The sequence below is a fragment of the Dermacentor variabilis genome, chromosome 4 (genome assembly GCF_050947875.1).
Source record: "Dermacentor variabilis isolate Ectoservices chromosome 4, ASM5094787v1, whole genome shotgun sequence".
Classification (NCBI taxonomy): domain Eukaryota; kingdom Metazoa; phylum Arthropoda; class Arachnida; order Ixodida; family Ixodidae; genus Dermacentor; species Dermacentor variabilis.
The window spans coordinates 189,605,683-189,632,222 of NC_134571.1; the positions used below are offsets into that span (position 1 = coordinate 189,605,683).

The window sequence follows — 26,540 nt, forward strand, 5'->3', positions numbered from 1 at the left end:
TCTCAGCGCACTAACCCAGTGCATGTATATATATATATATATATATATATATATATATATATATATATATATATATATATATATATATATTGTATAGACAGGCACGCAATATTTTGATGTTAAATAACCACCGAGCGAGTGACTTCAATTTTCAACAGATGAGGGATAGGCCACGTTGCCAAGATAATTCAGGGTCTAAGGACATCCCAATATATTTGACACAATTCGCGTATGCATCAGCACACATTTAGAAGAAACACAATTCGGCTTATGCAAGTAGAGATACATTGTAATTACAGTAGTCTTGAGTAAAGAGCGAAAACAAAACAAGTTGTGTTTTTTCGACATTGACAATTCGATTGTTAGAGAACCAATGCGTTGGATTGCACAAGTCATTTTTCAACATTTCAGTGAAAATTTAGTAAAAAATATTTTTCTAGTAACACAGTGTCATCAGCATACTGGAACACCGAGCATCTGAAAATTCCCAAAGAAAAGTCATTAACGAAGATGTTAAACAACAATCGCGGTAAAATTGAATACTGAGGAACACCTGCATTCAGCGACAACTTAGAAATAAAAACGGCCTTATCTTCGATAGAGACCACTTGAGATCGGCTGCTCAAGTAATTTTCGAGAATATTGTAAAAACGCCAACGAAATCCCAAAAATACCGTTTACTTAAGAAGATTTAGTGGTTCGGCGTGTCAAACGCTTTCGCTACATCTAACAAGACAGCACACGCGTAAAGGTTCTGATCGAATGCCGAGATCAGTTCATCTGAAAATTTCTTAAGTACTGCAATAGTACGCCGCCCGGAAACACTCAAACTTTCAATCAGTCAGGATAGAAAATTTGTTAAGGAAAGAAGGCATAGTGTAAAAGTGAAAATTTCTTTAGAACTGAGCAATAACTGGTGGTATAGAAATTGGCCTATAGTTTTCGATCTTATCTTTCTTCCCTGACATGTGAAGGGGTATAACAACTGCAGTATTCAGGCATTCCGGAATATTGTCACGTTCGAAAAAACCATGGGAAAGATACTACCTGACAGCGCAGTAAAATTTCTTCAGATGATGTGTAATGATATTCCATCATATCCAGGAGGGTTGTTAGGGCGGAAACTGAAAATAATTACTCCCAGGTCACGCTTAGAAATTATCGGAAGAAAATCTGAAGCAGATATAGGTCGTCTTAACGACTGAGTGTCTGTGGATATAGATACAGCTATTTGGGACGCTCTTACGAAGTCTCTCTTGAAAACATCAGCCGCTGGTGTGGGAGGTTGCATAAAGGAATCACACGGAGACCGGTTACTGGAACTAACCCCTCTGAAATTATTCACCAAAGACAAAGTCTTCCTTACATTATTTGAAGATTTCTAGAATTTATGAAATATGTAACGGTGCTTGGCGCCACGCAGAAGAGCAACAACTCTATTTTTTGGCGACTTGTATTCTAATCGCAGTGCTTGGTTTCTCTGATTTATTTTGTTGTGTTTCCGCAAGGTATCTCAATATGAAATCGCAGCTAGAAATTCCGTGTTCCTACAGCAGCGACACTTTCGTATCGGCTTAGCTACCAACCGTGTGCAACGTAATTCAAAATTTTTCTTTTGCGTACGCAACCTTTCATACACTTTGCCCGACGATTCTTCTTTGGTTAAGGATGCCCAGTCAAACGAAACGATAAGGTTATTAAGCATGAGTCGGTTAAACATAGGGCTAAAGCATCTGCGCGGCCCAGATGCGGTTCCGAACGACGGCGTTCGAGACGCATTTGGTAATAGAAGACGGCATGGTACAAGGTAATGGTCAGCTAACGATTGTAGAATAGTACATGACCTGAATGCACAGTTCGAAGCTCTGGCCGCTATGTCATCTAAGCAGGATGGCACTAGACTGTAATTAATTAATTCCAATGTAGTAGGAGCTCTAATTGTACATTCCAGAGCATAAGCGGGCCCGCGTATGTAACTACAAACACATATTTTGTAAAGTCGTAAAATATCAATAATAAAGTCCCCGATCAAACGGAATTGGTCCACTGAGGTGTATTGCCGCAAAGTTTCATCAAGCTGTACAAGGAACCATGAAGGACTGCATGAGGGCGGTCGATAAATTGGCAAGATATGCACAGAACGTTCTGACACTTTCTTCTGGCCAGCCTCCGGCAACCCATTTCCTGACACGGGACAGACGCGGGTCACGCATAGTGTCTTATGCGACGTCTGCTGCACTCACAGGCGGGTATTTATTTATTTATTTATTTATTTATTTATTTCCAATACTGTTAGCCCTTGCGGACTGTTACAGGAGTGGGGGAAAACAATTCCACAAACACGTAACATCAGTTCCGCAATAAACAAACAATGCATTCAGCAAACACATGACAGTTTTCGCTCAAATGATTCAGTTGTGGGCGTTTCAATACATACATCTGCGACAAGTTTGTTCCAATGAACTATAGTTTTCACAAGAAAGGAAAATTTGAAGGCATCAACACGCGGCACATAGGGCATTACAGCATCAGGGTGACCTGCTTCTAGCAAAATAACGTCGCCTGAAGGCTCGAGGTCCTGCAGATCTCCGGGTGCCAGTAGCCTGCTTAGATAGTCAGCATTACCGTAGTTTTGCCCCTTTCTGTACTCCAGTTTGTATTCATGAGCAGATAACATCAAAGACCAGCGCAACATGTGCGGCGATAGAACCACCGGGATCTGCTTCTCTGCTTGAAATATGCGAAGGAGTGGCTTATGATCGGATAAGATGCAGGATTTTCGCCCACAGCGGTAGTGGTGAAACTGACGAACGCTACAGGCAATAGATAGTCTCGCGGTTAATCTGGGCGTAATTGCGTTTCGTTTTGGTGAGTGTTGACGTGTTAGCAACAGGTTGCTCGCGTCTTTCAGCATCGCTGTGAGCTAATACGGCTCCCACTCCCACGGGTGACGCGTCGCAAGAGAAAATTAATGGTGCATTAATATTGTAGTGCACTAAATGTAACTCAGACGTGCCCAGCATCGTCGTTCTCCTTGCGAAGGCTGGCTGCTGCTCTTCACCGCACCTCCACGTACTGTCGCAGTCCAGTAGGCGGTAGAGCACTTCGGCAACTCCAGAACGACTCTTTAGGAAGCGATTGTAAACATTAGCCATACCTAGAAAGGCTTGCAGGTCCTTCTTCTTCTTTGGTGCCTCTGCTTAAAAATGAAATGGTGGGGTTTTACGTGCCGGTGCATATGCTTGGTGAATAGCATCGATCTTAGCTTTTGACGGGCAGATACGCCTTGCGTCTATCCACTGGCCTAGATGTTCCAGGCTCTCTTTTAAGAACTGGTACTTGGCGTCTTGAACACGCAGTCCCGCTTTCAGTAGTCGGTTGAGAACCTTAGTGAGGACTTTGTGGTGCTCCTCTGCCGTTTCGCTGGAAACCAGGATGTCGTCGAGATATGCACCCATCTGAGAGAATCGTGCAAGTACGGGATCTATTGCTCTTTGAAATAGCCTAGGAGCCACCACCATACTTAACAGCAAACGTCGCAACCTGTACAGGTCATTTACTGTATTTATTGTGAGCGATTCTGCTGAAGCATCATCAACCACAAGTTGCAGGTACCCTTGCGTCAAGACAACTTTTGTAAAAATACGGCCTTTCCCCAACTTTGCGAATAGTTTTTTGCTGGTTGGTAAGGGGGTAAACATTGTTCCTTACCGAATTGTTGAGTGCGCTTTAATAGTCCTCGTATCCTCAGCGAACCATTCGTTTTTCGCAGAATGACCCCAGGGGTGACCGATTCCGACTACTCTGTCGATTACAGAACCCTTTGACCTTCCAGTTCCTTCAGATCCCTGATGACGTCCTCCTTGAGAGCGAAATTAATGCTGCCGCATTTCAGAAACTTTGGCTGGGCGTCCCGCTTCAGCTCGATGTGCGCTGGCGGTGGGATGGCGCCTGGAATTGTGTCACCGAAGACGTCCGGAAAGTTTTCAATATTGGCTTCTGCGTTTTGGCTGATGCTGTGAAGCCCAGTTACACGGATGTTCAAAACCATGAGCCACTCATGGCCTAAAAGTGTGCTACCGTCGTTCTGTAGAACGACTAGGGGCCGCTGGAAGTCTTGCTCTTTGAACTTGACTGGAACTGTTGCTTTTACGACGACGTACAAACCTTCCTTGTCCCAAGTTACGAGCTGAGCGTCAGCTTGTGCAAACTTAATGCTCGTTGCGACCGTCAGTGTCCTGAACGCATTTTGGCTGATAATCAATCTAGCGGCTCCTGCATCTACTTCCATAGCAACTCGTTCTCCGCCGATGGCTACGGTAAAAATAAACTTGGGGCAACCTCAGGTCACTTGGCTAATAATTAGCAAGTCATCATACTCGGTTGGCCCTGAACTTGAGATATATCACAAGGGATAGTTCACTTTACCACTTATATTCTTACAGCATTGTTTCGCTAAGTGTCATTTCCCGGAACAGTTGAAGCGTACTGCGCTTTCCAACTTGTAAAGGTACACAGCATGTTTGCCCAAGCACTGAAAGCACCGCCATTTCAACTGCTTGCCTGACGCGTATTCATCCAGGCCTTTCTTGTGCTGCTTTATACTTTGCACATCTACTTTGACTGTTAAGTCTGGGACTTCCTGACGCTGACTGCCCACAATTATTTGTTATATTGCAGCAGACTCGGCTGGTACTGCTAAATCGTAGGGAGTCTCGAAAGTCAGGTTCTTCTCGGCCAACAAGCGTTGTCACACTATGCTGTCGGAGATTTCAAAAATCCGATGATGGACTCGTAGTCGCCGTTCGGCAGTCCAAAACGCTTGCGCAGGTAGCTATCATGGAGGACGTCTCGTCCCCACAGCAGCTCCGCCCTCCAACGCTGCCCTCTTATCGGCGTCTTCCTTGAGCTTGTTAGCTGCGCAGCATCTCTACACGCTCGACATAATCTTCCCAAGAAGAGTTGGCCGTTAGGTGAAATTCGCCGATACGAAGGCCATCTTGCCAGTAATTTCCGGCCCGCAGGGGCTCAACCGTGCTTCGTCGTCGCTGTAATAGCCGACGTGAACGCAGCAGCAGCTCTTGCAAGATAACTTTATTGCACAAAAACACGAGTATATGTAGGCACGATGCGTTGCTTATCGGTAAACTTGCGATGGGTTGAAGAAAAGATCAACGTGCGCAGTGGATGGACCGTTGAATCAATTCATGCTAGTGTCACACTTGCTAAAGGAAGCGTGGACGGAGAACTCAGGCAGGAGAGGTCCAAGACGGAGGGACTGAAGCGCACTCTCACTCAGAGGGAGGTGGAAGAGTGGCCCAACTGCTGACGGATTGCAACTGCTGACAAGGCGCTGGTCATAGCCTGCAGCTCTTGTGTCAGCTTTTCGATCACTTTGAGAAGACCATCGGTAGAATCCTACTCTGAAACTACCGAGGAGGATTAACGCCGTACGCGACTGATGTGATGGGTACGTGCGGCGGCGGTAAAGCAGCGGATTGCATGACTGAGCCAGCGTGTTTCTTTGTAGAATGCGTCATGTAAAAAGACAGACAGCCGGTTGTTGTTCCCTCTAAATAAATTAACATTCACTTTAGTATCTTTGCGTGATTTGAATGCGATAGCATTTAGAGTTGTCTAAGTTATCACATTAAATTAAAACTCCTTCTTAATACACCTTATCCACCTTACTCCACTTTAATCAACCTAAATATAATTTTGGGAATGGGCCGGTCTAACGCCATGGCTGTTCACCGTGAGATTGCAGCGCGCGACCCGCGACAGATCTAGCGCCGAGAAAGTGACGTTATCTCTTTGTCACGTGGGTTTTAGAACTATAGGACGACAAGAACGCACGACAGATTTTCCGCTCCATGAGGTATATATTGCTTTCGTATTAATATGGCTCCTACCCAGCAAGGGGATTGGCCCCATGGTATTGATTTAAAAGTTGTACACCCAACAAAAGAACAAAAGGGGTAAAGGCAAGCATTCAAAACAAAGCATTAGGGAAATGAACGATAGCAGAAAATTAAAAAAAATTGTAGGGTTTTACGTGTCAGAACCACGATTTGATTATGAGGCAAGACATAGTGGGGGACTCCAGAAATTTGGACCACCTTGGGTTCTTTAACGTGCACCTATATCTAAGTACACGGGTGCCGTCGCATTTCGCCTCATGAAAATGCGGCCGCCAAAGCCGGGATTCGATCGCGCGACCTCGTCCTTAGCAGCCCAACATCATAGCCACTAAGCAACCACGGCGGATTGCACAAAGTTTCAGAGGGCGAACAGAAAGCCTATGGGTCGGTACCCTCGCAGCGTAATCTTCCGGACGCTTCAATAAAGTTGAGCAGAGCGGTACTAATCGACCCATGGCTCGTGCCTAATTGACAAGCACCAAAGGACAAAATGTTTGGTGTCGTAAGTGCTAAACCAAGATTACCAGTCGGAACTATAAGGCGGGAGAAGTGGCGGCAAGAAAGAAAGGAAGGGTAAATAGTTTCTGGCTCATTACGAAAAGAGCAGAGATTAATTAAGGATAAACCAGATCTATGAGTGTAATTTTGTTTATTTGCTAAAGGAAGAATGACGCAAACGAACGTTTATTTTTCATTTATTTATTCGTTTATTTATATATCTATAAGCACATTACAGGACCCACGGTGAGCATTGAGAAGGGGGTAGTCGTAGAATAAATGACAATATAGAACCAATAAATGAGAACTAACAAATTTTTACAATGATAACGCGCTTGCAAAACAGTGGGCCATATAATGTAAAGCTTTTCCAATCTGTTTTTATTGCAATGTCCTGACGTCAAATTTACGTAGCCACTGACGCAAGCATCGGGCGGTGACCCGCAGCGTTGTCTGCGCAGCCCAGTCAAACGCTCTCTCGTTTATACGACGCCCCTTTTATTTGCTTTCCAAACGAATAAAATTACCTACACCGAGCTGTTTTTTTTTTTCTATCTGATTGGTGGACAAGAGGCAATGAGCACGCTCAAGTGGAGAGGGTTTCGTTAGGGCTGAATCAGCGCAATGAAAATAGGTAACTGGATGAGGAGGGCGGTGCCGGCATGGGCGATTGCTCCGCTTGCTGTGAGCTTGCGGTGGCTGGTCGGAAATAGCGGCAGCACGCAATGGAAGGTTAATAATGCCGCTAAAACGGATCCTCGGCACAGAAGAGTTGGCAGAGCGATGTCGTATACGTGCTGAAAGGGCTCGGTAACGTTATACAGCCACTCAAAAGGTTTATTAATTACACGCGAATAAATCCAAGCTCTGAAAAGCTAGTGCCTGAGCGATCGGCGCGCAGGCATCTTCTGTTTCTTTCGAAACGGGCAGTTTCTGGCTATTAAAAAAATTCAGTTTTGTTCGGCATAATAATGTATCTTTAACGCGTACACGTCACTTTGACGCGGTGACATTTCGCGGTTTTGTGACGTCGCTAACGGACAGGCAATAAGGCGCAGCCCGAGAACTCTTCACCAATAGCAGAGGGCTAATGGTGAAAAGGCACCGAATCAGAAATATTTATTTTTCTGTTATTCGATCTATTCATGCATACTCAGTGTGTACACGTCGTATCAGGTGGGGAGCTATCGTGGTTTTCATGACGTCGCGTGACATACAGGCGAAGTTGGGGTGTCGTGAACATTTTTAGACTAATCGTGGAAGGCTGATTGCGGAATTGGAATAGAAAAGTTTGGAACAGCTTTACGTTATAGCGCCCAAGGTTACAAATAAAAACGGGAAAGTACAGTTTATGGTGACATAAAAAGCGGCGAATCCCTCGCGTTAAGAACATCAAAATAACGCACATAGCGCGAGCACATAAAAAACAACGAAATTGAAACAACAAATTGAAAATAAAATGGGAAAGAAATAGTAAAAAGGCCCTAAGAAGAAGACAGCTCATGGTGGCATACAGAATGGCGCATTGAAAAAAGAAACCTAATACATATATGGCAGGTATTATCGGAAATGACATATGTAAAGACGAACATATTTGTTATGATGAAAACTGCGGGTTCACTAGTTTTCTGAACTTACCTTTGCTCATTCGCACGACAGTGTTGTTAGGAAGCGAATTCAATAACTGGATAGCTCGTGATAAAGCCTTGAAGTTAAACTGCGTTAGTGTTCTCATAAATACGAGTGAAGCTCAGATCAATATGAAGCCGGCGTGATGTGCAAGACGCGCGTTTCAGTGGCACGCTTGCTGGCTTCATTTGGTGTACGTATCTATAGACCCCAGACAGGTCTTCTATTTCACGTCGGCTAATTAGTGACTGAAGGGAAAGGTGGAGTTTTATTTCAGTTATGCTTGACTGGTGGTTGTAATTGTTGTAAATAAATCAACTCGCTCGGTTTTGGATGGCTTCCAACATACGAATTAGGTATTCGTGGTAGGGAGACCATATAGGGGGCGCGAATTCAAGCTGGGGCCGTAAAAATGTTAGGAATGCTAATTTACGGATGTTAGACGGACAGTAACAACAGTTGCGAGGAATGTGCCCAAGAGCTCTGGAAGCGATGGCGCATATGGTTGTGACGTCAATGGCACAGGGGAGACTTGGTGTAAGATTAAAGCCTAACTATTTATGTACTGATGCATTAGATACTACATTTGTAATTAAATAATATGAAAAGATGCGGTTTCAAGTTTTTAGCGTGAATGGAATTATTTTGACTTGGATGCGTTAAGTCTCATTTGCCAGTCTTCACGCGAATTGGTAACAAGTTGAAAGCCGTCTTGAAGAATGAGATCGTCATCAAGGTTGTTACTTGGTGGATGCAGTATGCAATCATCAGCTAAAACACGCGTGCAGGATGAGATGTTATTGTGCAGAGCATTGATGTAAATAATAAAAAGCAAGGGTCCTAGTACGCTGTCCTGCGGTGCACCAGAACTCACATATGCTTGGAGTGACGTAAGATTATCAACGAATGTAAATTGCTGACGAATAGTTGAAAAGTTGCGATACCAAGAGAGCGTTAAGAAGTCTAATTTGAAAACGGATAATTTGGCAATTAAGCGGCAGTGAGCTACACGGTCGAAGGCTTTGGAGAAGTCGAGAAAAATGCAATCTGTTTGAAGAAGACAGTCCATTATTAAAATGTAAGTCTGTAGTGAATTCTAGTAAATGCATCTCGCATAACGAGCCTTTCCTAAACAACTGCTGGTTTATAAAAATTATTTTATTCCAGATTATGGCATATATGTTAGATACATATGCAATGATATGTAATGATATGCAACATGCAATGATTTCTTGAAGCATCTTGCAGCAAATGCTGGAACATCGGCTTGTTAACATCACCTTGTATTGTCGTGAAAAGCATTTTCTCTTGTTTTCCGGCAATCATAGGTGCCGAAAATCATCAGGTGACAGTAGGACAGGAGAAATAAAAGGCGTTTAAATCTACTTCCTGTTCTGAAAGAGAAGTCAGGAACATTTCAGACTGGAACATTTAGAGACGACAACGTGAGCGAGTCAGCGGACTCATTTCAAAAAACTTCCAGTGTCCGGGAACCCAGGCAAAGCGGACTCTAGACAAATTGTCCAGGATGAGAGTCGAAAATATAATCGGCAGCTGTGACCGATTATTAGAAGTTAGATGAGCGCAGAGCAAAAGCGCATCTCTAACAAATATTACTTTAGATTTCTGTGGACCCATTTTTCTTATGGCCAGAATTACTGGCCGAAATTCTGCAAGAAATGTTGAAGTATAATCAGCAAGACCGAGAGGAAAAGGCCAGTTAAGCTGATTTCGAAAGATTAGATGTTGCGACCGTAGAAATAACCAATTGAGACGGAAATTGACCAAGATGACCTTGAAGGAGTCCTTCAAGTACGCGATGGATGAAGGCTTGCGTGTTCGATAGACATGAAAAACAGTTTCACCCTAAGGGAATTTGTTATTCTGGAAATCAGGCTTGGTAGCTTTGATACAGCGCCCGAACAAAAAGGAATTGTGGCTGTCCATAACGCCGCCAAGATGTTCAGAAAAATGAATCGGGAAAAGTGATGGAAGCAGATTGCAAACGGGAGAGAGATTCATCGTAATGCTTAAAGTCAGGATAGTTAGTTGCTTAAATGGGGACAGATAAGTCACATTTTTAGCCACCAAACTTGGCAGCTCACGATACAGACGCAGCGCTTGCCCTTCCAGGAGCATTAGAGGTCGTAGCTTGTATGGTGCACATCCTGTGAATAGAACACAGCTGAATTGAAAAATGGGTTGTGCGTAATTTTTATAAACCATCAGTAAGGTAGCCTTACCCATACCTGTGTTTTTACCACTCAACCGGCGCTACGATCCCATTGAACATTCTCTTTTACTAGCGTTTGCTTCAATTTGCTACTGCCGGTTTAGCTTACCATTACATATTATCCCTAAATAGTTCAAAGCTGGCTAATGCGGGATCAGCTCATTTCGACAAGGAAGAGAAATAAGAAAGTGAATTCACAATATAAAAAGAAGCAACGAGAATTTATTGACACTAAAGGAAAGAGACTACGTGCAACAAGGACACGAGTGCAGACACCTAGGATTGTAAAATTTTGTGTTTGTCCCGTGATGAGAATAAATATGCAATGTCTTCGGCACTGAGATAGAGTTACAGATCTTGGTGAACTGGGACAGAAGATAAGAAAAGATTTAAATAACACTGGAGAAAGAACTGGGGCCGAATTTACAAAGCTTTTCCTTCGTAAGTTCTCTTTTTCATTGGCTGATCGTCTTTGTTAATAATGTCCTACATGACTACTGGCTGGCAGGAACACTTTATACGCAAGAACACTTTGTATATACGAGTTCTGATTCCTATTTATGCGTCTTGTCTATTTATACGCACCCGCTGTCGTCCCATCCTTGAAACGAAAGAATATCTTCTAGAAATGAAATGTTGTGTCCAGACCACTATATAGTCCGGAAGAGGACAGCTCGCTAATCTAGAAATTAAAATTGCATATACGACACTGTCATAAGTTTTGCAATATCTAAAGTTACTAATGATGAGACATGTGATATTGCTGCTAGTCGAGTGCGCCTTTTTACATCAGAATTAGCTTATCATATTGAATATTAAGGCCTAAATACTGTATGTCTCGACCAGAAAATACCCTGAGAAGCAGTGAATTAACTGGACATGGATTATTGCTTCAATTATTTTGACTAAATTTGTTTTAATGGACATTGGCTGAATGTTGTTCAGGCCACATGTGAGGTCTTGATGTTTAAGTAAAACGACTATTTCTGCAATTGTCAAATAGATCATAATCCATTTATATTGTAGTGAACGGTTAACTATCTTCAAATATTCATTGAGGAAGGAGTTCAACTATAATTTATTCATGGCAAATACCTGTTTTAGGAGCCGAGTGTGTGAAGTTAAGGTGACATCAGATAATTCCATAAGCATGACTTCTACAAACTCTGATGTCGAACTTTACACCTCCTAGGCCTAGGACGCTGGGAAAAAAAGTGTGATTCAAGCCCATTCGCGGTAACATTTAGCGAATACGATGCTTCTCTGGGCGAGTGAACCACAAAATTTGACCACACGGACTTTGACAGATTTTTTATTGCTCCATAAAAACCTAATATGTGCGCATGTTCTTTCTGTTTTTCACATAAATGAATGATCCATTGATCATCTTTAGCAATTGTCACAGCTTGCTAAACGGAGCTGCATAGAATTGATAGTCCATCTAAACTTTTTGTGAATAATTAAGCTGGAGACTTTTCCACATGGCTTTTGTTCGCCTATAATCCCGTGTGCATTCTTCACTCCACCTATATGAATTTGACGGTGAGCTGCCCTACATAACCACGAACTGTGCGGGCTGAATAGCAGAATTTAAAACCGATACCACAGAGTCAGCGCTCCGTTGCTAATCACAAGTAGTGGACGATGATAACTCTGAAGTTGTAGCTGATATATAGGTTTTATAATTATAGAGCCGACTTTGCCCTAATATAGAGGCCTGATATGAAAGCATAATTTCAAATGTAATGGGTAAGTGATCACAGCTTGTTCCATTGCCAAAGGTGTACCAAGATGAAGTAGGCATCAGAAAAGAAGACAAAGCCAGGTCTAATGCAGATGAGAATCGCTCACTTAGAAAAGTTTTCCGACTTGAATTGTGGTATTAAAAAAGCTGTTATCATGCACTTAATTCTACAGCTTCTTTCCACAAAGATCTGTTTTATTTACCCAAGAAGCGTGGTCAGAATTAAAACGTCCTGCCAGGAGACGAAGCAACGTTACTAGACTAGCTTCAGTTGTAAAACTCCCCGCCCGCGCGCTTACAGCCGCTGTCGCAACTTCTGTGACAGCCGCCAGATGGCAACGCTGTTCCATCGGTCTCCACTGCAGACGCCTCGTCACAGCCTTGAGCTCGAGCGGACGGGCAGTTTGCGCGTGTTTCACGCTCGCTGGCGTTCTCCCTTGTCCGAATTAGTGATACCACGAGAAAGCGGTATCCACCTACAGCAATGGACGACCGCACGCCAAGTTTCATCCTAGACGCCAGCGCTCGTTTCTCCCCTGGCGGAACGATTTCATCTCCAACGGGTGTAGGTTTCCGCCGCCGCTCCTCTTAGCGGTAGCGCCCGCGTTCAGTTGGCGCTGCGCGCGAGACGTCTGTTTGCGACAGCGCCTCTTCGGATGACCGGAAATTATCATTGTGTTGTTAACTGTCACGACAGCAATGTAAACGCGAAAGCGTTGATGCCACCAGTGAAATTCTGCCGATTCACAAGAAAATGGTACGAAAATAGCAGACGACAGACATCGATTACTGCGGTGCGCCGAGCGAAGTAAACAACTGACAAACGAAGCGAGCTCGTTCATTGATCACTCCTGAGTGTATGACGGTTTTTATATGTTATCCACATAAATTTAATAATTACTCGGTACATAATCCTTTTATTCATATAAAAACTTCAAGTTGTTCGACGAGCGCTTGTCCTGTGTTCTTTCTCGTGTTTCGTTTGCGTGTGCGCTGCCCAAGAATGGAAACCACTTCTGTTGTATGCGCTAGCAGTGGCTGAAATTCACGCGTGCCGAGAAATTGAATATGTGCACGATGCATTGAACATGACCGGAGTTCATTCCCGCTTCACCACTGGACCGATCGATCGAGTTACTGGACGATACACGCCCGCGTCTTGGTCGCGTCGGCATTGCTGAAGCAGGAATGATTACTTAGACTTTCATCTTCCGTCTCTTGAGCACTGTTAAAAAAATGGCCAAGCTGTCTACATTGCTGCCTCTGTTCCATATTGTAAGGGACGTACTAGTTAAAGTTGATGTCGTACCTGTGCTATGCAGCGATATATTTTTTTTTATTTCCGCACAGTGTCGATGGAAGTCCGTTGTCGCCATCAGAGACAACACCGATTTGTAGCAAACATATTGTGAGAAACTGAAAAAAATGATTTTAGCTCGTATGTGCCGCATCGTATGTGCTGACAATTTTTCCGGCGGCACATACGATGTCGTTTCCAATTACCTGCTCAGCGTCACTTACATGGTCAAACAAACGCTGCGCTTTCGCCGCACTGCAGCCATAAAAATAATCGTCGAGCGTACCGACCTTCTCAAAGGCAAATAGAAGCGTGTACAGTCTGTTTCACTCGTGACGTATTCTGTTTCACTGGTGACGTATCGTGACGTAAAACTCGGAACGTATTGCATCGCAATGCGGCAAGCACTGGAGTCGTGCGGCGGCAGCAGCTCGAGGAGGCGCAGACGCTCGAGGGGCGGAGTAGTGATGCGCGTCGTCTCCAACGGCGGCGCGCGCTGGCCGCATTGTCAGGAAGCGTGCCACTGTCAGGGGCAGTGCATCGATTTCATCCGTACTGCGGGAACTGAGCTGATATTCTTTACTAAACGTTGTGCGTCGCCAAACTCTCAGCCTTCATTGGCGATAATGGAGTTCCACAAACTTCTTTTGACAGCATGCTTCGTTTGCTCTTTCGAAAGGCAGGGGCACTGAGCGCGTGCACGTATATTTCTTCACTGTGTGTGCTACCGCAATAAGCAGCGACAAGACGCACCAAGATGCGCGCGCAACGTGCTCAGTCTTTGTTTGACTCGAAAGGAAAACAAAGCACTCAACAATGATGACTATGGGGGTCGAACACGATGAAACAAACGGATACGATTAAAGGAATGCTTTAGGTTAAGACAATGAGCTGGAAGTGATTTTTCTCGACAATCATTCACTACACCAACAGACCCTGCCCGCCGGCGGCGAATTGGACGCGTCACGCTCGGAACTTCAGTTAGTATCTCGTCATGGCCCCAGTGGCAGCGATGACAGCGCTCATCCTGGAAGGCAGTGAAGTGTAAAATGATTTGATCAGGGATGTGTTCATTCGCAGCACGTCTCAGTCGCTGACGATGGTGGATCGAAGCCTATCCTCGGGCGACTGATAGAGGGGATAGTGTGGCAGCGATACTTTCAACGAGCCCCAGACATCTTAAATGATGTTGGCGCCGGGGGATTGAGGCGACCACTCCAAGAGAGTGACTGCGTGCTCTTCAAGCAGTTCTTGCACAACACGATCAGTGTGGATCGGCGACCTATCGCGTTAGAATATACAGTCGCCTTCCAGAAACGGGTAGTCAAGAATGTATGGAATCAGTACGTCGTCTATGACTGCCCTGCAGCGATGAACTTACCTTCGAGGCGTATCAGTGGGCGTTGCACAACGCTTAGTAAAGAATACCGGCTCATTTCACGCAGTAACGATGAGATCGACGCCCTGCAACTGACAGTAGAAGGTTTCCCGACAATGCGGCCAGCGCGCGCCGCCGTAGCAGACGACGCTGTTCAAGATCCCGCCCCTCGAGCACCTGCGCGAGCTGCTGCCGCCGGCTGACTCAAGCGCTCGCCGTATCGCGATGCAATGCGCTCCGAGTTTTCCCCTAAATGTGAAACAAACTGTACATCGCCCTTCGATTGAAATGTCCACGCACACACACGTAGGCACACACCGCGCGCGGCACGAAACGTGCCCAAACACGCGCAGTGCAGGAGGCAATCAAGGCGGTGCGAACGAGAGGTGGGAGAGGAGCACCACCCGCTAATAGAATTTTTTTCGCTTCCATCTCTACGACCCTCTACCTTTCTCCCTCCTGCCCTCTCTCTCTTTTAAACCCATCCCCGCCACCCTGCTGGCGCTGAGCCGTGCTCCCGCATGGGTTGCAGAAAATAGCGCTAGCCTTTTCTCCTTCCCCTCAAGAACCACTTCTCTGCTTCACATGCGGCGCTCTCAACGCCGGCGCAGCAGCGCCGCTCTCGGCGCCGTTCTTGTCCACAAGATTTGTCGCGCAAATTCGTTAATACTGAAAGAAGGCTAAACTGCACGAAAGGAGGAAACGCATACAGCGAAGCGCAGAAGCTGCGTTTCTAAATTATACGAGGAAAATTCCAGCAAACTTGAGAGTAGAAAAAATCAAGAGGCAGACATAGACAAAGAGACAGGAAGGTGGCTTGTCACCACCTTCCTGGTCACCACCAACCACCTTCCTGTCTCTTTGTTTATGTCTGCTTCGTGATTTTTTCTACTCTCAAGTTTGCTGGCATTTTCCTAGTATAACCATGTACCAACTAGCCAAACAAGCCACTCTCATGAGCGTTTCTAAATGTCGAGTGTTTCTTCCTGTCGTCTTAACGTTTCGCGCAGTTTAGGCTCACGAGCATGAATATCTGACCAAAGTGTGTGATTGTAGGATGACCTTCATCCCCGCCGAAGCTTCTCACCACGCCAAAGAACCACTACAAGAAGAAAGATGAGGTCGGTCTTTCTACACACAAGCCACACAAAAAAAGAAGAAAAAAAGGAAGTTCGATCTTTCATTCCGTGAAGATGCTTAATCAGCAAAGCTCTAACGTGCGGCCCCTGTGTTTATCATTGGGTTCATTATCACTGGGTTCATCCCACGGGTTCATTAAAGTATTTCTCAGTTATGAGGTTACACACACAATCGGCTGCGACGGAGAGAACGACGTCACTGACGGTATGCCCGCAGTCCGCAGTTGTCGCTTGCGTTCGATGTCTCGAGTTTGTTCGGCAGCGTGGTTAGCAGCCTTCGCCTGCGATTTGCCGCTTGTGATTCTTGGAAATTAAATTTCTTCAAAATTACATCTTTCCGTTACGTAAGACCATGAGTGACTCATATCCCCGTAAACGCGGCCTCCCCATTACGACGACAGAAGTGAAGTGAAATTCTACGCTGGAAAGATCAACGGCCCTGCAGCCAGCTGTGGAAGACGACCACGAACGCGGGAGCAGTGGCACGAGCGCATGCCGTTGATATCGCAGAGCGTTCCCGGTCGCCACGAAGAATCGCTCTGATTCATGCCGAGCGAAGCGTCGCATTGCTGGGAGCACAGAAAAAGTGGCGCGCCGAACTGTCGGCATCGTTCCGATAGCGGCCTATGTAGTCAGGTACGCAGCACGTCGGCATCGTCTGCTGATATTCGTAAGAAACTCAGCGCAGGCTACAGTTCCACGGATGACATGCTTGCTGAAATTCGCCGTCCACAACGAACCACAGAATACACTAACGCTGCACCGCGTGCTTAGTCCGGCCATGTCCGGTCCGCCCGCGTAGCCGGCCAGCATGGAGGAAGGAAACTAAGGAGAGGCCCTGACGTCACTCTTTGTGAAGCTAAAGTGAAGCCGGAAGTTGGCGTGGCTCATGGCGTTGCTCCGCCTATCGGGCCAGGTCTCCTCTCTTGTTTACATTTCTCGCGAAACCACGCCGCGCTGCGCGCAACCGTGCTGCTCGGACCCGCACGCTCCTCAGCAATACTAAACATTAGTTAGCACGTCAGCACGATTCCGCCAATGAGGGCAAAATTTCCCGCAGATATTACTTCGTCCGTTGCCATTACCAGGGCGCGGAACATTGCGTACAGCGATGCATGCGAGTTCATTTCACGAACTTTAGTTCCTCCTGTCCCACCTGGCCACAGCAACATCCGGTAGAGCACGGTCCAGATAACGCAGCGAAACGAAACACGGAGACCAACGCAAACCTGCCCGCACGGCGCCTTTGCCACGGTACGAAACCTTCGGAGCAGCACATGCGAGCGCACAGAACCATAACAAAGCCGCCATTGTGGCCCGAAAGGCGGGGCCACTACAGCAAAGAAAGAAAAAAAACCGCAAAACAAAGGACAACGTACTACGTCATTTCTTCCGCACTTTAACTCTAGCGCGCGGAGGGGGTAGGGCCTCTCCTAAGTTTCCTTCCTCCATGTTCCGTGGGCAAGGAACGCGGAGCAAAAATTAAGCGTGCCTCTGCTATCGCAGACACCAGAGACCAGCGAAGCTGAGGGAAGCTCAGCAAAAGTTAGACTAATGGTATCTTCGACTCGTCGCCTGCATCCCCCAAAGCAGAGTCGGGCAGATCCGGCGTTCCCCGAGCTCAGAGGTAGAGGACAAGCGCGCAAGCCGAACGTGCGATTCGCTCTCGTAGGAGGAAATGGCAGATGCGAAACCACGTGACTACTGCCAACGTCCCACGGAGGAAGGAAACTCAGGACAGGCCCTGACTTCACTCTTTGTGAAGGTAAAGTGAAGCCGGAAGTTGGCTTTGCTCATAGCGTTGCTTCGCCTATCGGGCCAGCTATCCTCTCTTGTTTACATTTCTCGCGAAACAACGCCGCGCTGCGCGCAACCGTGCTGCTCGGACCCGCGCGCTCCGCAGCAATACTAAACAATCGTTAGCACGTTAGCATGATTCTGCCAAAGAGAGCAAAATTTCCCGCGGGTATTCCTTCTTCCGTTGCCATTGCCGTGGCGCGGTACATTGCGTACAGCGTTGAATGCGCGTTAATTTCACGAACTTTAGTTCCTCCTGTCCCACCTGGCCACAGCAACATCCGGGAGAGCACGGTCCAGATAACGCAGCGCAACAAAACACGGAGACCAACGCAAACTTACCCGCACGGCGCCTTTGCCACGGTACGAAACCTACGAAGCAACACGTGTGAGCGTACAGAACAATAACAAAGCCGCCATTGTGGCCCGAAAGGCGGGGCCACCACAGCAAAGAAATTAAAAAATAGCAAAACAAAGGAGAAGCTCTACGTCATTTTTTCCACACTTTTCTCCTAGCGTGCGGAGGATGTAGGGCTTCTCCTTAGTTTCGTTCCTCCATGATGCCGGCCAGTGAGGAAGTGAAGCCAGGCGCGACTGCAGCGCCACGAAGGCGCGGGCGGGTGGCGGTTCCGCGCAACGGCGCCGAGTTTTAAAACTGAAGCTAGTCTAGTAACGTTGGGACGAAGCGCCTGCTGTCACTTCGTCCTGGCAGGGCGATGTGACAACAACGACTTCGTCTCGTCTTTTGTTTGTTTCGTCCTGTCCCGTCCTAATGATGTACTAACCAGCCCAGACCGGCACGCTCCTTCACTGACTCATTTCGGAAAGTAAGCATTAATCACTCTAAACGCAGCGACACCAGGCAGTAAAAAGCTAATCCTAAAATTTCACAGTCTGGACACATATGTTCGAATGTAACAGTTGCTTTATGATACGTTTTCGATGAAGATAATGTTAGCAGCCCACCGGTCTTCTCTGCGAACGCTTACTTTTGCTTAGACGCCACTCGCGCCGGCCTGCGAGCCCGCAAGCCCAAGTGCACTTCATCTTTGCCGTACCAACAGTAAATGCATAAGTACACAAAAGTAAAAAGTGAGCAACCGATGTCCACAAATACAAAAGTAAAAACATAGGTACAAAAATTTTTGCTTAATTTGTGACGAAACATGAGGCACGGACATGTGGACATGTGATGCGGTAAGAAGAAATGCGGACTGTTTTTTGGTGAGCAATGACGAACTATCCATTGCTAATGTGTCGCTCTTGAGGAGTCGAGATATGTCAACTGTTCCACAGCATGAGAAACGTTCTTAATACGCCATTAGGAGTTGGCAGCGCTTTCCGTTGTTCTGTAGGGTAAGAGATGGCAAGAGGCAGCGAAAATAATGAGCAATCTTGTGGGAACGTTCGAACTAAGAAGGCTTGCTTTTTTTTCGCCTGAAGGACGGACGGACGGAAAAAGAACTTTAATGCGAAAAGGACGTGTGAGGTTGACAGCCCGGGCTTAGGCCACCCGGGCATTATGTGCGGTGAAGCATAGCCTTTCCACCACTGCCCGGGCCCACTGGATAGCCCATAGTAGATCGTGTAGTTCCGAGCTAGTGAGAGCGCTTAGCCATCGCTCCTCGAGAAGGTCCGGTTGTATCTTGTCCTGTACATATATTGATCTTATCTTTGTGCACTTCCATTAGATGTGTGCCATGTCTGCGTGTTCGTTGCTTGGAGAGCTTGCAGCTCGCGTCTGAGTATTGTGTCGAATTTACTCTGTTTTAATGTGCTGGCTTTCGGAACGTTCTGGTTTGCAGCCTTCTCCAATCTGTTTCTTGAGACATGTCGAGTTGTTTCTCGGGTTGTGGGCATGCTTCTCTTTGTTTCGTGTAGTGTGTCCGTGGTACGGTATGTCGTGGTACGTGACCAGTCTGTCCCTGTCGTCTTTTATCGCTTCTTCGTCGTCCTCGCCTCCTCCGCCTTCTTCATCGCCTCCGCCGCAGTCCTTCCCCCTTCTCCGGGGGGAAAGACTGCGGGAAAGACAGGAATCAGGGTGTAGACGAGCCGTATGTAAAAATAGTGAAAGATATCTATAGCGGCTCCACAGCCACGGTAGTCCTCCACAAAGAAAGCAACAAAATCCCAATAAAGAAAGGCGTCAGACAGGGAGATACGATCTCTCCAATGCTATTCACAACGTTTTTGCAGGAGGTATTCAGAGACGGTGGATTGGGAAGAAATGGGGATAAGAGGGAATGGAGAATACCTTAGTAAATTGCGATTTGCTGATGATATTGCCTTGCTTAGTAACTCAGGGGACCAAATGCAATGCATGCTCACTGACTTGGACAATCAAAGCAGAAGGGTGGGTCCGAATATTATTCTGCAGCAAACTAATGTTTAACAGTCTCGGAAGAGAACAGCAGTTTACGATAGGTAGTGAGGCACTGGAATTGGTAAGGGAATACATCTACTTAGGACAGGTGGTGACTGCGGATCCGGATCATGAGACTAAAATAATCAGAAGAATAAGAATGGGCTGGGGTGCGTTTGGCAGACATTCTCAGATCATTAACAGCAGGTTGCCATTCTCCCTCAAGAAAAAAGCTTATAACAGCTGTGTCTTACCAGTATTCAAGTACGGGGCAGAAACCTGGAGGCTTACGAAAAAGGTTCTACTTAAATTGAGGACGACGCAACGAGCTATGGAAAGAAGAATGATAAGTGTAACGTTAGGGGTTAAGAAAAGAGCAGATTGAGTGAGGAAACAAACGCGAGGTAATGATATCTCAGTTGAAACCATGAAAAAGAAATGGGCATGGGCAGGACACGTAATAAGGAGGAAAGATAGCCGATGGTCATTAAGAGTTACGGAGTGGATTCCCAGGGAAGGGAAGTGTAGCAGAGAGCGGCAGAAAGTTAGGTGGGCGGATGAGATTAAGAAGTTTGCAGGGACAACATGGCCACAATTAGTACACGACCAGGATAGTTGGAGAAGTATGGGAGAGGCCTTTGCCCTGCAGTGGGCGTAACCAGGCTGCTGCTGCTGCTGCTGCTGCTGCTGCTGCTGCTGCTGCTGCTGATGATGATGATGATGAGCAACGGGGTGAGGGGCCGTGGGCCCCTGTTGAAAGGGGCCAGTGGGGGGGGTGTCATATACGTCTGAAAACACCCGGAAATTGTCGATATCCTCGCCTTCCTCTACTACCTCCGGTGCGGCCGGGGGGTGGGGGGAGGTGACAAAAGACCTATGGGCCCCGGGTGCCAGATGAGCTAGCTACGCCACTGGGTATTTGGGTGTAATTTTGCTGTTCTTAAAGACTTCTGCTCTGCGGTTCAGAATATTGGCCGCCTTGGTGGAGGCCCAGCCCTTTGTGAAGTTCTTAAAAGCCGTCTTACAGTCGCTGATTATTGTTCTGTCTTGTTGCCGACCGTTGATCACAACCAATACGGTTGCCTTTTCTTCGGCTGCCTGTGACGATCTGGTCCTTACGGAGCCCGCAGACACAGTCTTTCCTTTCGTGCCTGAAGGATTCTGGTGACAAACTGAGCAGAACTAGACTGCATGGTGACTGGGCGACAAAACAGTCTGGGAGCATAAAATAGGCTCTCGTGGATGAATCCACTGCAAATACGCTTCCATTCCACCATGTTAAAGTGGATGCATAGCGAAGCTGTTGTCAACGTTAGACGAGCACGACTATCGTTAGACGGCGTTAGAAAAGCACCACCACCAGCGACGTACATCACGCGCGCCCGCATTTGGGCGGCAGTGCAGCACACATCCTTATTCTTGCAGGCCCCCTCCAAGAGTCATTGCCTTATTGAAATAACTTAATTTTTTAAAGGAAATTGCGTCAGAAAATTCGTAAAGTACAACTTACACACAAGGCGCCGACATGATACCTTCGGATTGTAGTTCGAATATGCGAGAAAACATATCTTTGTTACGCGGAAACTCAAACACAAAGCGCTCTTCCAGCTGCTGTTTGAAGTCTGTCTGAGTAATCGTGTTCGCAAGGTGCCAGTACTGTTTTTGGGTGAGCATAAAACGAGCCCGCGAAAAATCCCGACCAACTGGAGGCTAACAGCTTCGCTGTAAAAAGGCTTTGGCTCCGCTTCATGACCTAGTAGCCTGGTGCACGCAGTCATTGATCTGTGCTGGCTTTTAGGTTATTCTGTAATTAATCGCACTTAACATTGCACCACCGCTACACATGTGCACCAACTTGGCAGACTCATTTTCTTTATGACGGTTACCTACTCCTTTTCCCGTGTCAGTCATTATGAATTGATAACTATTGCCATGAACAGCATTCACCTGCGGCGCTTCTTTCGAGAGGCTTAAAACATTGGCTGCAGTGATAACACTCGAAAAGTTCCACAAGCGGACCTAAATGCTGCTGCGCACAGCAGCCTTTTTTACTTTGTGCTTATTGAATGCTGCGTGGAATTAACTGTTTTATAGAAAGGTGACACGTTCAGATGACAACATGACCGACCACATTTTTCGTTCCACACTGTCTTGTGGCGCAGAATCTGCAAGACGCAGCATGAGAGTTGTTTTTTTTTTGCGCAGGGAAATCCGCCTTGCTTCGCGGCTTACAAGGGCTACGAGAAGGCGCTCGGAGTTCTCTGCCGGGGAATCATACGCAACGTGGTATGGCAGCGTTGTAGTCATCGTTACCCCCGCCCTTTGTCACTCGCGATGCACTATGTGGGCATGTTTTCAGCATGACGGGGCAATGATAATTTGAAATGTTATCATGGTACGAAAGGCAAACTTAGGCTCGAAAGGTTTTTGGGATACGGATAAGGTACAATAGCGACTTTTAGTATAGCGTACGCAAAACCCTAGTGCATGCAACGAATTAGCGGGTCCAAATGCGCATGCGCAAAAGAATATGAAGGGCTTTGTGGAAGGGACTGGTGCGCATGTTGTTGATTCAGCGCTGCTGGTGTGGCGTGGTTCGCGTGGCTAGCGCCTCTAATGCCGCCTCCTTTGATTGGAATTCAGCCTTTTTGCTAGTTTTTTCTTCGTTGCAACAAAATAGATGTGGAGAAATAATCTTTCCCTTTGTCTTACCTGACTTCGAGGACCAAGTGTTGGTGACATTTTTGTCGTAGTTACGTTAAGCCGCCTATTCTTACGCGGCCAAGCGTAACAAAAGACGCCGCCATTGCAGCGAAAGTGGCTTGATTTCTATATACCAGCTATGGCGCTACCGCATTTAGTGTCAGCCAACTGTTCACCGTCCGGAACTCAATATATTTAATTGCGAACTTGCGTATAGTGTTGCCGTAGATGTTATGGCATCGCGTACATTTACAGCCGCAGCGCTTCACTAAGCTGCTTACTGAAGCATTGTTTTCAATACGAAATGTGAGTACAAATATTTCGAATACAAATATGCAATTGTATTCGTTATGATGCTGGCTATTTGTGTTTTAAATACACGAATAGACTCGTATTCATTTTACTAGCATTTGGATATGTATTTTTGATTCTGTACAAACAATCCACATAATATTGCTCCGGAACAGTATTTGCGACCACGAAGAGGCGAGCAGTGTGAAGACGACGACGACGATTAGAGGCTAGCGCGGGCTATTGCCTCTTCGCCAAGCGCGGCGTATTTTCTTGTAAATATACTTGTATATAGCTTTTCATCTGCGTCTTCCTACGTAACATATCTGGAGGAGGTGGACGTTGCCTGTACCTCGTCACGGAGCTTCGCAGCGGACGGTACGTCGAGCCTTCCTTCATGGCTCCCAGTGAAGACAAATCGACTCCGCCGGCTCCGGCACCAGCTGCCACTTCGACGACCTACATCACTCTCCCCGCTCCCCCTGATCCTGGCGTATTCTCGGGCAAAGATGGGCAAGACGTCGACGAGTGGATCAGCCTGTACGAACACGTCAGCCGCAATAACCGGTGGGACCCTACTATCATGCTCGCCAACATAGTCTTCTACCTCGGTGGCACACCTCGAGTTTGGTTTCGGACGCAGGAAGATGAGCTCACCAGCTGGGATTCACTTAAGCAAAAGCTTCAACACTTGTTCGGCAACCCCTACGGTTGCCAACTTGCCGCGCAGAAGGCGCTTTCCGGCCGTGTGCAGACGTCAACAGAGCCCTATGTCACGTACATTCAGGACGCCTTGGCTCTGTGCCGCAAAGTTGACTCACACATGACTGAGTCAGACAAGGTGTCCCACATCCTCAAACGCATTGCCGATGACGCGTTCAACTTGCTCGTTTGCAACAACGTGGCGATGGTGAATGCAGTTATAGAAGGGTGCCGCCCGGTTCAACTCGCTAAAAGCCGAGGTATAGACCAGCAGTTTGCGCGTCTGCCCAACACCCCAGCGACATCTTCCTGTGCCGACGCTCCTCGTCCCGACAACACTGCCGATGTTACCAGGAACGTCCGGCGTGAGATCGAGGCTGCCTATCCGGCTGCCTTTGACTCCAGCCCCACCAACGCACCTGCAGTAACGGTTTCCCTGATACAGGCAGTTGTCCGCCAGGATTTCGCCAACATGGGTATTCACACCATCTGCTCGGCCCATCGCCCTGATACCCGCCCGGCTTCTCCGATTCCGCCACGTCCCGCATCTTCTTACCCACCACGTTTACGCAACCCATCTGAATGGCACACTGCTGACGACAAGCCCATCCGTTTTCACTGCCATCGAATCGCGCACATTTCTCGGCACTGTCGCAGTCGCTGGAGTTTCCCAACCCGGTCTACTTATACTGCCTTCTCTCTCCCCCCAGGTGGTCCTACTCGTCCCTATGCCGCATGCTCCGATAATGCCGCCGCTGATTCTCCCGCACCGAACCACCCCTGTTCTCGTTCGCCTTCGCTCCAATAACGACAGTCCCGCTCTACCCAGCCCCGTCGCTGCTATTCGCCGACTCCCTTCGTACCCCGCTCCCAGTCGGAAAACTAGACGATGAGCGCCTCGAGGCGACGCTGCATTGCTCCCTGCGCCGCCAAATCCTCTACTGACGTTGCCCACTCATCTGAACCTCCTTGACATGCAAGTCGACGATGTTTCTGTGTCTGCACTTATAGACACTGGGGCGAATTTGTTGGTAATGAGCGCTGACCTTCGTAACCGGCTCAAAAAAATTACCACGTCCGCCACGACGCCTGTTGTCCGTGTCGCCGATGGCGGAACAGCCCCCGTAATTGGTATGTGTACCGCCCGCGTCTCCTTCGCGGATCGCTCCACTATCGTGCTATTCACAGTCATCGCCCACTGTCCCCACGAGATCATTCTCGGCTTATACTTCCTCTCCGCACATTCTTCTCTCATCGATTGTTCCGCCAGTACTCTCCGCCTCGACCTGCCTGTTCTGGATCCCGCTGAACTACACCACAGTCGCCTCAGTTCCCTCGACTTCGTTCGCTTGCCACCTTCGGCACTGACTTACGTTAACTTAGTGTCATCCCCATCAGTCCCCGACGGTCACTACATCGCGGATCGTATGCAAGACGTCCTCCTTACACACGAGATCACAGTACCTCATATATTTTTATCTATTACGGCGAATTGCGTCTGCCTGCCAGTGGTCAATTTTCGTTTGACGACACAAGTGCTGCCACGCGGGATGTCTCTGGCCCAGCTTTGCTCATTCGAGGATTACTCAATAGTATCCGTTGCAGTAGACGACAATTCTTCCGATCCTGCTCTACCATCGCAGTGGGCAACATGTACCATCGCCGACTTACAGAAAATGAGTGCGCCCGATTTGCCGTCCGAGCATGCCAGTGAGCTCTACCGCCTTCTGTTTTCCTACCACGATATTTTTGACTTTAACGATCGTCCTTTGGCCCAAACTATAGCTGGTAAACATTGTATTAATACCGGCGATGCCCCTCCTATTCATCACCGCCCGTATCAGGTGTCACCGGCTCAGCGTCAAGTTATTCACGCAGAACTTCGCAAAATGCTTGCCAAGAACATTTTTGAACCGTCATGTTGTCCATGGGCGTAACCTGTTGTACTGGTAAAAAAGAAGGATGGGTCATGGCGCTTTTGCGTGGACTATCGGCACCTTAACAGGGTTACCAGAAAGGACGTGTATCCTCTTCCTCGGATTGATGACGCCCTTGACTGCCTGCACGGTGCGCGCTATTTCTCCTCTATTAACCTTCGCTCCCGCTACTGGCAGATTACCGTGGACGATCGCGACCACGAGAAGGCTGCTTTTGTAACACCCGACTGTCTTGATGAATTCAAAGTGATGCCGTTCGGCCTATGTAACGCCCCTGCCACTTCTGAACACATGATGGACTCCCTTATTCACGGTTTCAAGTGGTCAACGTGCCTGTGCTACTTGGACGACGTTATAGTATTCTCCCCAACGTTCTCTACGCACCTCGAGCGCCTCTCAGCAGTCGTGGACAGTTTTCGTCGAGCCGGTCTGCAACTCAACGCATCGAAATGCCAATTCGGCCGTCGCCAGATTACCGACCTTGGACATCTCGTTGACGCGAACCGAGTGCAGCCGCACCCAGGCAAGATCCATGCTGTTACACACTTCCCTGTTCCGAAGTGTGTCAAGGATGTGCGCAGCTTCATCGACCTTTGTTCGTACTTCCGCCGTTTCGTGAAAAACTTCGCCGTCATAGCACGACCACTAACCGAGCTTTTGAAAAAAAGGCGCCCCTTTCCAGTGGGGCGATAACGAGGCGTCTGCATTCTCGCATCTAATCGACCTTCTCATAACGCCTCCCGTTCTGGCCCGTTTCAATTCTTCTGCGCCTACCGAAGTCCGTACTGATGCCAGCGGTCACGGAATTGGCGCAGTACTGGCACAACGCCAGCGCGACCTCGACCGTGTTATCGCCTACGCGAGCAGGCTCCTCTCACCCGCGGAGCGCAACTATTCCATCACTGAGCG

The 26,540-nt window shown here is 47.4% G+C and overlaps 1 protein-coding gene across 1 annotated transcript in view; it reads left to right on the forward strand.

Annotated features, from left to right (window-relative positions):
* LOC142578474 (uncharacterized) overlaps window positions 1–26,540 on the forward strand; it is a 136,056-nt gene that overhangs the window by 9,732 nt on the left and 99,784 nt on the right. The window contains exon 4 of the mRNA XM_075687857.1: window positions 22,204–22,284. Coding sequence (XP_075543972.1) covers window positions 22,204–22,284 — 81 coding nt within the window. The remainder of the gene's footprint in view (window positions 1–22,203; window positions 22,285–26,540) is intronic.